General features: G+C 36.9%; 1 protein-coding gene across 4 annotated transcripts in view; it reads right to left on the reverse strand.

The window, feature by feature from the left end:
* NR2C1 (nuclear receptor subfamily 2 group C member 1) overlaps window positions 1-13,192 on the reverse strand; it is an 89,423-nt gene that overhangs the window by 45,467 nt on the left and 30,764 nt on the right. For 2 of the 4 annotated variants that reach the window (XM_074226603.1, XM_074226601.1), the window contains exon 3: window positions 4,457-4,687. The exons of 1 other annotated variant lie outside the window; for it this stretch is intronic. In XM_074226603.1, coding sequence (XP_074082704.1) covers window positions 4,457-4,687 — 231 coding nt within the window. Of the gene's footprint in view, window positions 1-4,456; window positions 4,688-9,482; window positions 10,264-13,192 lie in introns of those variants that run through there. One more of the 4 variants, XM_074226602.1, reaches the window with a different exon arrangement.

Raw genomic sequence — 13,192 nt, forward strand, 5'->3', positions numbered from 1 at the left:
AAAGAACACCCCAGCACACAAACCACCAGGCCTGGAATCAGGCAAATCCCACCTTAAATCCTTGACAAGCAGTGGGACCCGGCACAGCACTTCACCTCTGAGCCTCAGTTTCCTCAGCTGCAAAAATGGGGACAATCCTAGCACCTGCTTCCCAAAGCTGTGGTAACAACTGAGATAATATTTGCAAAGTGCTTAGTACCATGCTGGCCACATAGGAGCTGCTTCAGAATTGTTAACTATTATTATTGTTATTGCTGTTGTTCAGTGACCAAAAAGGAGACCTTCTAGAGCTCAAGTGACACCATCTTGATATGTGTGTAATGAACAAGAAGCTGCAGATAAACAGAAAAATGATACGAGTAACATTTTATTGCATATCAAAGGAACAAGAAGCTACATCTCATGGGCCTCTGGGTCATCTCATATTGCAGGGCAAAGGATCAGAATCTGCAAAATGTCCCCCATGGAAATAGCTTGCAAAGGATGAAACAGTAGGGGGAAAAACTCTCAAACAACTTGATGGCATTCTTCAAATTAAATCAGCCTCTATTTTTGATCCTCTGTGACTTTAATGCAAAGAGGAGTCTGGACAAGGATAGAAAGGTTTAGAGGTAGCAGGGGGAACTCAGGTTTAAATATGAATATTTTTTTCTGAGAAAATAACTAGAAAACACCAAAAACTTTTTATTAAAAAATGAAATTAATTATATTTAGACAGAAAATAACTCATTAGAAATGTGGAAGGCACTCTTGAATCAGCTGTCTGAACCATCAGACAGATCTAAAGAAATTAATTAGTACAAAACTTAGAAGACTAAAAAAAAAAGATAAAAATGTCACACAATTAAAACAATTGTAAACCGATGCATTGAAATAAGTGACCAATGATTTAAAAAAATGGGAAACAGATAATGGAAAAGACATCAAGACTAACTGTGACAATTTTATTCAGAAGTCTGACCCCTGAGAATCAACTGCCATCACAAGAAAATCAAAAACTCTAAACCACCCCTGCCAGAAAATACTTTACCTCTTTGCAAAAGAGGGAGATTTGGCTACCAAAGAAAAAGATCTGTCTAATATGTAAACCCATGTGAAAATATAACAGATGAGGACAGGAAAAGTAGCCAAGCAGTAGGACTCCATGGAACAGATAGACGTCATGAAAGGAAAAGAAAGATTGGTGAAAAACCGAACTAATCCAAGAGCATTTTAGGATCAACTAGAGCAACAACTTACAAAAAGATGGAAAAAAGTTGCCATGAAATGTATAACTTTTTCCCCCTCAAGGAAGGGGGTCCAGCCATACTTGACCTCTTCAGGGAATTTGAATCATCTTTGATGTGCTTCCTGAAGAAAAGAAAATGACACTAGAGCAAACAAACAAACAAATTAAGTACTTCTGACATGCCCAGGAAGAAGTCAATTACTGGAGAAGAGTATAGAAGACAGTATTTTCCCCCTTTCCCAAGTCAAATTCATTTTTTTTAACTATCCAAGACCAAAAAAGAGAAGTAGAAGCTCATCATCACTTAACAGACTTTATGTAAAGCTGTGGTTGGCCCAAGAATATCAACTGGTAAAAACAGGTCTGTTCCTTTCCAATGCCCTCTGAAGGCTGACCTCAACACATGTGGAAACCATTCTCATAAAAATCTTGACTAGATGGGAAAATCATGCTATGTAGATGAGAATGAGCCACATACATCAAAGGTATCACAGATTTTCAAAAGGTGCTAGATAAAACTTGCCTGAAGTCTGATGATTACCATCAAGCAAGACATGTGCTCAGGAAGGGCATGAATCTCTGCTATAGAGGGATCCAGAGAGAGAATATAAAGTCAAATGATAACGAGTATTCTTAATCTGGGGCCTATTAGCTTCTTTATAAAAATATTCTACTAACTATATTTCTTTCTTTCTTTTTTTTTTTTTTTTTTTAGGATTTTGCAAGGCAAATGGGGTTAAGTAGCTTGCCCAAGGCCACACAGCTAGGTAATTATTAAGTGTCTGAGACCAGATTTGAATCCAGGTGCTCCTGACTCCAGGGCCGGTGCTCTATTCACTGCGCCACCTAGCTGCCCCCTCTACTAGCTATATTTCAAAGGAGGTTGAGAAGAATCAATCAGTCAGGTAGGAGGAAAACTAAGAGAGATTAATTAATTAGCAGGATTAAAAAATCCAGAGAGTTGAACTGCACTAGAGTAAATGCCAATCTACTTTGAATCTGGTATCAATATCGTCAACCCCTAGGATTGGAGCTCATCGGACTGCCAAAAAGACATGTAACTGATCCAAGTTTCAAAGGAACAAGTCAAAGTTCCCCTGTCCAAAAGCAGTTGGGATTAGACCTGTAGGTTCACTTCCAGTCTAGATGAGAAAGGGACACCCGTTTCCAAAAAAAAAAAAGATATGGACTTCTTTATCAGGTAAAACACATATCGAAAAATATTTTGGGAGGGTATTTTTTTTAACTTCTAGTGGTCATAGAAGTATTACTATCACTGAGAGAGAGAGAGAGAGAGAGAGAGAGAGAGAGAGAGAGAGAGAGAGAGTTGAAATAAAAAATAAATATATTAAAATGCTAAAAAAACAATCCAGAGAGAAGAGAGTATCTAGGAGCAGAGAAGGGTCAGTAGTAACTGTTCCAAAGAATCCTAGGAGAATGAGGTTCAAGGAAAGGCCATCAGATGGGGCAACTAAACTATGGTAAGTGTCAGCTGAGTGATGACATCAGAAGGCTGACTGCAAAGGGCTGAGAGGGAGAGGAAAAGAAATGGAGAAAAGAAATCAGAAAATCAGAGGGGGAGACAGGATAAGGGTTCTAGGAATGAGATACTTAAGAAAATGTTGGGGTGAAATAAGGCAAGAGACAACTTCAAATTAGAACAAAGATTGTATGAAAAGGAGGAGACTTAAGTAAGGTTGGAATGGGAACCATAATGGACCTTTAATACCAGGGTAATTAATGAGAATTTTATATTGTGAGAAATGGAGAATTACTGAAGAGGAATAATGTGATGACACTTTTAAGATTGAGAAAAAAAACTTAACCTCACTAGACCTCAATTTCTATATTTGTAAAAGAAGGGGGTTGTACTATATGACATATGAGGTCCTTACTAGCACTAAGTTATGACTATCCTTCCTCTTATGACAAAATTATTAGATCAAATTATAATAGATGCATTGTTTTGCCAAAATTTAACCTGAGAAAATTCTAATAAAAATTAAGCATTTTTAAAACAATCTAGACCTAGAATTTCATTGGTATAAGGAGCATCCTCTACCAACAGAGATCTTGAGGCTGCCCTGGATGAAGGATAAAGAGATGTGAGAAACCAGTTGGGAAGTTGTTAAAAGACTCTAAATGAAAAATAACAGCTCAACTAAGGTAGTGGCAGTGGACATGGTCAGTTGGGGACAGATGGAAACATATTTCCCAGGTAGAAGTAAAACAACCTAGCAAATGATTAGAGAATAATGGCAATGATATCCAACTTTTTTGAGACTTGAGTGACTGAAAGGATCCACAAAATAAAGTCCCTCAAACTGATCTGTTTGTTTGAAAAACTGCATATGACTAGTATGAGTTATGTTGATGGTAGAATTAAAATGTGTGTTGTTGGGGAGTTCCTTAGGATACTAGATTATTTAAAATGAGGAGTGCATTCAGTAAGTTCAATGAATGGCTTAGCACCTTATATGTATACAAACACACACACACACACACACACACAGAGTAGTTTACGGTAGTTGCAACCAAATTATTTACTGAATGAATTGAATGATAATATTAATACTAATTTTGGGTTTTTTTTGCTTTTTGATTTTTTTAATACTAATTTTGTCAGTCAGGTTAAAATAGAACTATTTCAACTATTTATTCTTCTTTGACTTTAAGGAAATAAGGAAAAGATTAAATTATTTTCTTGGAGATAATCTATCAGAAGAAAAGCAGTTAAATAACTAAGACTTAAAAATTCCTATATATTATCCTCATCCAAAAAACACATATAATTCAGTTTGAAATACAATCTCTTTGGGTTCTGTTGTGTATATGGAAATACTATTTAGTGTTTAAGTTTAGAATTTAAAAATAAATTAATGTATATATGATGAAATTTTAATTATCTGCATCATTTCAGAAAAAGAGGTTTGAATAACACAGAAGACTTCACGTCAAAGTCACTTGACTTTAAAACTCAGGACTCCCACACTCCTTTTCTCTGTTTAGCTTTGACCCACTCTTGTTCTAGCCTACTACTGAAAGTCCAAAAAAGAATTCCAATGGATTCATCACCACAATGAATGGATAAAAAAAAAATCCACTCCCTGGCTATGTTTAAACTAGTAAGGAACAATGGTGGTTTTTTTAGTCCTACAGTAAAAAATTTATTAGGTCCTTATTTGTATATAAGATGAAAAAGACTTTTGGGAATCCACATTGCTTTACCTGGATGTGCTGTGCAGACAGATCAGGTGCTGCAAAGAACAGCTGGTTGACGCCTGCAGCATCTGGCGCTGTTAGGAACACTTTCCCTGGAGTGGAATCTTGCCTGGCGAGAATCACTTTGCTTGGGGTGGCGCCATCATGATTGGTTAGGATGAACTGTTTGCCTGGCGTGCTCTGACCCAGGGCTGTCACAATCTGAATTTTCTGGCCAGTCTGTTGGTCTGTAACAATCTAATATATTTATTTTGGTTAATTAATTCTATATTATTCCTTCATTCTGGTTTCCCAGTACCCCAGGGACATGAATATGAATTTTTTTAATGGCTGGCATACAAACTAGAACATGTTCAACAAGACATATTAAATAAACACAGGTAATCCTATAACCTTTAAATCTAATCTAAGACAGAGATCAGTGACCTATTATCCTGAGATAAATTTTGCTTATTTCAATACGACAAATGGTCGAGAATTGTCCTATTCATCTGTGGACTCTGGCTGGGTTATGTTAGGATCTCTGGGGATTCACTCCACTTTTAGATCTGAAGACAAACCCTACTTTTATTTATTGGGATAAGAATGTACTATCACATGAGGTGGTAAAAGGAGTACTGAATTTGCAGTCAGGAAACACAGGTTCAAATCTGGGGTCTGTCTCTAAGAATATCTGTGAGAACCCAAGCAATACTTAACCTCACTAGACCTCAATTTCTATATTTGTAAAAGAAGGGGATTGTACTATATGACATCTGAGGTCCCTACTAGCACTAAGTTATGACTATCCTTTCTCTTATGACAAAATTATTAGATCAAATTATAATAGATGCATTGTTTTGCCAAAATTTAACCTGAGAAAATTCTAATAAAAATTAAGCATTTTTAAAACAATCTAGACCTAGAATTTCATTGGTATAAGGAGCATCCTCTACCAACAGAGATGTGAGGCTGCCCTGCAATTTGGTCAGAGTACTCCTTTGGGCCCTGAAAGGGATGTGATGTGTCCAGAGTAATGCAGTCAGGATGGGTCTAAAGACCACATTGGGCTACCTCTGAATCAAGGATACTCACAAACCCTCCATCTTATCTCTTAATACAGAGATCCCAAAATGGAATAAGCTATCTGCTCAAAGTTAACTCTTGACAGCTCTAGATATGGAATAATATAATCTAAAAAGAAAGTTAAAAATAAAAATAATTAAACTTGAATATGCTTTTGTAAACAATATAGTCAATGCTTGGGAAATTCACATCAAATAAATTAAATGAAGTGGATCATTAATAACCTGAAAAATGTTCAACTCCATTAATAACTAAAGTGCTAAAAAAATGAAACAAGTCTGAGGCAGATCCTCATATTCATCAAATTTGGGATAAAGAATTGTGATCAGTGGGGACTCAGTGTTGGCAGGGCTATGGCTAAATATGTGGCTTCACTCTGCTGGCCTGATGGAATGGAATCTTTTCTGGATACAACACAGGAATGAAAAAACTAGAAAGGACTTCAGAGATCATCTAATTGATCCAAAGTCTTTATTTTATAGAAGAATCTTAACATATTGATGAATGTAATTACTAATTGTGTCATATCAAAGGATATGAACAAACAATTCTTAAAATAATAATTGCAAATTATTAACAACCATATGAAAGAATGCTTCAAATCACTAATAATAAAAGAAATACAAATCAAAATAATTCCAAATTTTAACCTTGCACCCACTAAACTAACCAATATAAGAGAAGAGAAGGAGAATCTAAAGTTGGCAGGTCTGTGGATATAATTGTACATTGCTTCAGCTATTATGGAAGGTCATTTGAAGTTTTATTTGTTGGAGAAGGCATTCCAGAGAGTACATTAGAAGAGCCGGGGAGCTTCAGAGTGGGAGGCTGAGGGGATTGAGTTAAAAGGATGAGAATAGGGAAATAATTAGTAGGAATGAAGAATGGCATATGAACAATGGTAACTAGGGAATCAAAATCATTGGAATGGAGTGGATATGACAGGGTGAAAGTATGTAACTCATGAAGGAATGAGTTCAAGTTATCACTTTTCTCAGCAATTAAACTGACCCAGGGCCTCAGGCTATTGGAAGGTTAGAGGGTGGCCAAGCAGGGGCAAGACAAGCCCTGGAAAGCTGCAGGTGACCAAGAAGTTGCCTGGACAGCACTTGACCCCTCCCTCTTCCTAAACTCACAGACTTCACTTCCTCTACATGACCTTGCTGCCCTTTCCTGCATTATCACACTTCCACTGACACCCAACCTGCTGACTGGGGTCAGGGACAGACCTGGATCATTTCTTGGGCTCCACTGCCATTTCCAGTCTTATTCTCTACTATCACCACTTAATCCATATTTAATCACCCATTGTAGATTCTGGTAGTTTTTGTCTTCGACAACTAGGACATTCTCCTTTCTTCCTCAATGAATCATGTCATAATCTGGCTCAGAGGCTGCTCACCTGTTGTTCTCTTACTAGGGAACTTCAACACTCATAGTGATCCTCTCTCAAACACTTTTTTAACCCTCAATTCCTATATGAACAAATCTCTACAAATTACTATTCCTTTTTTCATTCCTCTTTCTCCTCTGCCATATTCCATAAAGTGGAATTCCTGAAGCAAAGACTATAAATAGCATTATAATCTTTCAGTAAAAGATATTTTTACTAGCATTTTATTTTTTCCAATTACATGTAAAGATAGCTTACAACATTCACTTTTATCAGATATTAAGTTTGATATAGATTATACATTGCAGTCATGAAAACATATTCCTGCCTTGATGATGATAAGTTTGTCCTTCATTCTCAAAGAAGACAATGACATCAGAGAGGGGATGCCATGACACTTGAATTGGATTTGGAATGTAGTGCTAAGTCACCAGCCTCACTTTCTCCTCTGAAGGCTTCTGGGTGAAGTGGCCAGATGAAGCAGCACAACTGGAGATGGCCCAGGATGTCAGACAATCAGGGTTAAGTGACTTGCTCGAGGTCACAGCTAGTATGTGCCTCAGGCTGGATTTGAACACAAGTGTTTCTGACTTCAGGGTTGGTGCTCTACCAATTGTGTTATTTAGCTGACCACTTTCACCTTAGTCATGCTGTGAAAGAAGAAATAAAACAAAAGGGAAAAGCCACAACCCCCCCCCCCAAATGAAAATAATGGCATAGTCTTTTGGAATTGTCTTGGATCACTGTATTGCTGAGAAGAGAGAAGTCAGTTACAGCTGATCATCATACAATGTTTAAATTGTTTAAAATGTTCTCCTCGTTCTGCTCATTTCATTCAGCGTCAATTCATGAAAGTCTTTCCAGGTTTTTCTAAAATTTACCTGCTCATCATTTCTTATTAAAAAATAGTATTCCAAGGGGCAGCTAGGTGGTGCAGTGGATGGAACACTGGCCCTGGAGTCAGGAGGACCTGAGTTAAATTTGAGCTCAGCCACTTAATGATTACCTGGCTGTGTGACCTTTGGCAAGTCACTTAACCCCACTGCCTTGTAAAAAAAATTAGTATTCCAAGCAATAGATATACTTAAAAAGGTCATGTGTGGGCTGACTTTTAACAGTATACCTATTTTGTTATGTTTAGTTTCCATTTTATACTGTCTATTCATCTTTGGGAAAATGGAAGTTAGGGAATTATCAGCACACACCTTAGTTTAAATAACTACAATTTCTTGTCCAAAATAACCACCATATTCTTTTAATTTATTATTTATTTTGACATGCTTTTTAAATTTTGAGTTCCGAATTTTCTCCCTCTGTCCCACAACTTTCCCATTCACTGAGAAGAAAAGCAATATGTCAATTATACATGTGCAATCATGCAGAACATATTTAATTATTAGCCTTATTTCCAAAAAAAAGTAAGAAAGATAAAAAAAGTTTACTTTAATTTGCACTGAAAGTGTATCAGTTAGTGTATCAGTTCTCTCTTAATAGCTGCTATACATTGCTGTGTTTTTTTTTAATTTTTCCAATTATATGCAAAGGTAGTTTTCAAAGTTCACACATTTGCAAATTTATAAGTTTCACATTTTTCTACCACATTCCCTTCACTCCTCCATCCCCATGGCAGTGAACAATCTGGTAAAAACTGTACATGTAGGGGGCGGCTAGGTGGTGCAGTGGATAGAGCACCGGCCCTGGAGTCAGGAGGACCTAAGTTCAAATCCAACCTCAGACACTTAATAATTACCTAGCTGTGTGGCCTTGGGCAAGCCACTTAACCCCATTTGCCTTGCAAAAAACAAAACAAAACAAAACCCTTAAAAAAACTGTACATGTACAATCGTGTTTAACATATTTCTATATTAGTCATTTTATGAAAGAGGAATTGGAACTAAGGGGGGGGGACCATAAGGAGAAAAAGAACAAAAATGTTTTAATAAGTTAACAAAGTATGCTTTGCTCTGCATTCAGACTCCATAGTTTTTTTCCTCTGAATGTGGATGGCATTTTCTATAATGATCTCTCAGGATTGTCCTTGATCACTGAACTACTGAAAGGAGCTGCATCCATTATAGTTGATCATTTCATAATGTTGCTGTTAATGAGTGCAATATTCTCTTGGTTTTACTCATTTCACTCAGCATCAGTTCATAAAAGTTGCTCCATGCTTTCCTGAAGTCTAGCTGCTCATTTCTTATAGAATTCAGTACTCCATGATATTCATGAACACTTTGCTTTATTGTTCTGAACTTTTGTCTTGGTTTTTACTGCCACTGTAGAAGTTTTTTTATGGTCAAGTTCTTTTTTTTAATTGTTTCTATTTATTTATTTGTTTGTTTGTTTTAGGGATTTTTTTTTTTTAGGTTTTTGCAAGGCAAATGGGGTTAAGTGGCTTGCCCAAGGCCACACAGCTAGGTCATTATTAAGTGTCTGAGACAGGATTTGAACCCAGGTACTCCTGACTCCAAGGCTGGTGCTTTATCCACTATGCCACCTAGCTGCCCCTTTTTTTATTGTTTGTTCATTTTTCCAGTCTACTTCTTGACTTTGAACTTTATGGGCTCTGCTCACCCAGGGATGGAGAGGCACTGTCCCAAGGCTCATCCATTTTCATGCTTCTGTTTTCAGAGCTAGTACTGGGGGACTTCAAGTTTTGGTGCTTCCGAGGTGGTGTGAATCGTGTTGGTCACTGCTCTCCCAGTCTGTGCTGTTCTTACCCAGAAAGGGCCCCTGTTTCTCTTGCAGATGCACATACTAAGGCTCTTCTCTGTGCTGGTAATGTGACTAGTGCTCCTTTGTCATCAACCACCAGTGCTTCTCTCCAGCCTGGAAATGCAACCCAAAGCCACATGGGAACAAGAGTTGCAAATCAGCACTAGCTGAACCTAGTACCAGCAAAAGGTTCCCTGTAATCTGCTTATCCCCTTACCATCTCTTTTGCTACTGTAGTCACTGTTGCTGCCATTGTGTATGGGCTCAGAAAAGACCTACACAGACCTACATCCAGGCATTACAGATTTCTCCTGCCTACCTCTTAAGTTTATTTAGGCCAAAAAAAGTCTTATCACATCTTTTTTGCTGGCTCTGGTGTTCCAAAATTTGATTTGAGGCATTATTTTAAAATTATTTGGAGTGAAATGTTGGGAAAGTTCAGCTAGGTAACTGTCCCAAATATGCCATCTTGGCTCTGCCCCAAAACAAGCAATATCTTTACTATTTAATATTTTTAAGGAGAAGAGACTTCATTAAGATGAAATTTCACAATCACTTCAATAAGTCCATAATATTGATAAATTTTCAAAAATGAACAATAACTTCTGAGCTACCAGTTCCAAGTACTTGTATGGGAAAAACTGTAACACCTGTAGTGATAATCCTCCCATATATAATATCTAAACTTCTGGAAAAGCCCATAGCTCAGGCTGGAAGAGTTTTGTTTCTTTCCCCCTTATCATGCCGCTCCCCCCCCACCCTCCCCCAGTGGCAGATAACATCCTTAACAGCATGCATCAACAAAATTCAGAAGACATGGAAGGAAAAATTCTGAGCTTTTTTTCTCTGACAAATCTTCTAAAGGGCCTGCATGTACTTGGGTTGGTTATTTTTTTGATTTTCTATAATGGTTACAAAGTTCTATGGAGTGCTTTTTAGAGCTGACTGATTGCAATCACACTGATTTCAATTCTACTCTTGCTATTACTGATTGACAATCATTTGATTATAATTTTGAACCAAATCCCTGGGACACTTGCATATACCCAATTCTGAAAACCCTTTTAACTCTAGGACTTAACCCCCAGACAGGCAGACAGTTCTAGAATTCCCCATTCCAATGAATTTGCTAAGTTAATCAATGACCTCATTCAAGTCCAACTTGGTCATCTCTTTGATGTTCAGAGTACTTGGTTTACAGTACTCTAGCATCTCAGGACAGAACACTAGGACCCCAGAGCTCTGAGAAGCCTGGGTTGCCTAGTCTAAAGACTGTTCTACCTTTTGGGGAAAAAGAAGGAGGGAGCTCCACCCGGATTGTCTCTTTCCAAGCAAAATGTAGGCTATACAAATAAAGCTGGGAGGCTGCCTTCTTGTGGTCCTCTGAAAATTCCCTTTCCTATTGTCTATCATCTTCTGGAAGTGAAGAACTTTTACTGAAGTTTCTCATAGAATTCCTTTTTTTGTTTGTTTGTTTTGGCAAGGCAATCGGGTTAAGTAACTTGCCCAAGATCACACAGCAAGGTCAATATTAAGTGTCTAAGACTGGATTTGAACTCAGGTATTCCTGACTCCAGGGCTGGTGCTCTATCCACTGTACCACCTAGCCACCCTCTCACTGAACTTCTTGTTCAATTTCAAGTTTTTTCTAAACTAGGGATGTTGGAAATGAACATCCTGCCTCCAATCGGACAGTCCTTCTGGTCAGAGGGGAAACACAATGGGGTCTCACTACTTATCTCCCTTACTCTTGAGGCATCCATTCTCCTTCTTCCTAGAAATTCTCCTCCCTTTTTTCCCCCAGATATCATACATATTTTCTTTTCTTTTAAAAGTTCACTATCTACTTTTTTTAATTGATATTTTATTTTTCTAGATACATGTTATGAAAATTTTTCAACATTCATCCACATGCATATGCATATGCATATTTTAAGTTACATAATTTCCCAACCCCTCTCCCTCAGTGGTGAACAGTCAGGTGAATATTGTACATAAACATCTGTGTTAAAAATGTTTAGTCATGATTCAGTTATTTTCGATATGAGTAATTAAGATTAAGGGAAAAGAGAGAAAACCATGACATAGGAAAGAAATACTTAAGAGAAATGTTTTAAATAGTGATTGTCATGTTTATCAGATTCTGAAGGATGTTTTTTGTTTCTTTCTTCTGTTTTGTTTTTCTTCCTCTGGATGGGGATAGTATTGGTCAGAATTGGTCTAATGGAGTTGTCCTAGCTCTCTGAACCACTGAGTGCAGTTGCATCCATCAAGGTTGATCAACCCATAATGTTGTTGTTAATGTGTACAATGTTCTCTTGATTCTGCTCCCTTTGCTCAACATCAGATCCTGTAATTCATTCCATGCTTCTCTAGAGTCCGACCATTTATGGTTTCTCATAGAACAATAGTATTCCACAACATGGATATCTCCTCAATTCCCAGTTCTTTGCCACAACAAAAAGAGTTGCTATGAATATTTTGGAACAAGTAGGTTTTTCCATTTTTTTATGATTTCTTCTGGATAAAGGCCTAGTACTGGAATGGCTAGGTCAAGGGGTATGATCAGTTTTACTGCTCTTTGACCATAGTTCTATATTGCTCTCCAGAATGGTTGGATCAGTTCACAACACCACCAGCAATTCAATGTCCCACTCCTCCCACAACCTCTCTAGCAAAGATCATTTGCCCTTTTTTTGTCATCTTAGCCAGGTTGATAAGTGTGAGGTGGTTACCTCATAGTTGTTTTAATTTGCATTTCTCTAATCAATAATGATTTGGAATAATTTTTCAAATGATTATGATAGCTTTAACTTCTTTGCTTGAAAACTGTCTGTTTATATCTTTTGAACATTTATCAATTGGGGAATGACTTATAACCTAAAAAATTTGATGAAATTCTCTATATATTTTATAAATGAGAACTTTATCAGAACCCCTGGCTACAAAAATTGTTTCCCAGCTTTCTGTTTTCCTTCTAATTTTGGCAGCACTGATTTTATTAGTGCAAAAAAATTTTTATTTTAATACAGTCAAAATTATTCATTTTGCAATTTATGTATTCCATTTCTTGCTTAGTCATAAATTTCTCCCCCTTTCCCTAGATCTAACAGATAGAGTATTTCTTAATCTATTAATTTATTTTTGGTGTTGCATTTTACGTCTAAAACCTGTACCCATTTAGACTTTATTTTGGTATAGGGTGTGAGATGTGGGTCTATGCCTAGTTTTTGCCATATTATTTTCCAGTTTTCCCAACAATTTTTGTGAAATAGTGAGTTCTTATCCCAGAAGCTAATGTCTTTGGGTTTGACAAACACTAGATTACTGTAGACATTTACTACCATTTCTTTTGGACCTATCCTAATCCACTGATCCATTACTCTGTTTCTTAACCAGTACCAGGCAGTTTTGATGACTGTCACTTTATAATATAATTTTAGATCTGATAGAGCTAGGTCACCTTCCTTTACATTTTTTTCATCATTTTCCTTGATATTCTTGACTTTTTGTTGCTCCAGATGAATTTTTTCTATTACTATTTTTTCAAGCTTGCTAAACAAATTATT

This window comes from Macrotis lagotis, chromosome 2, assembly GCF_037893015.1.
Source record: "Macrotis lagotis isolate mMagLag1 chromosome 2, bilby.v1.9.chrom.fasta, whole genome shotgun sequence".
Lineage (NCBI taxonomy): Eukaryota > Metazoa > Chordata > Mammalia > Peramelemorphia > Peramelidae > Macrotis > Macrotis lagotis.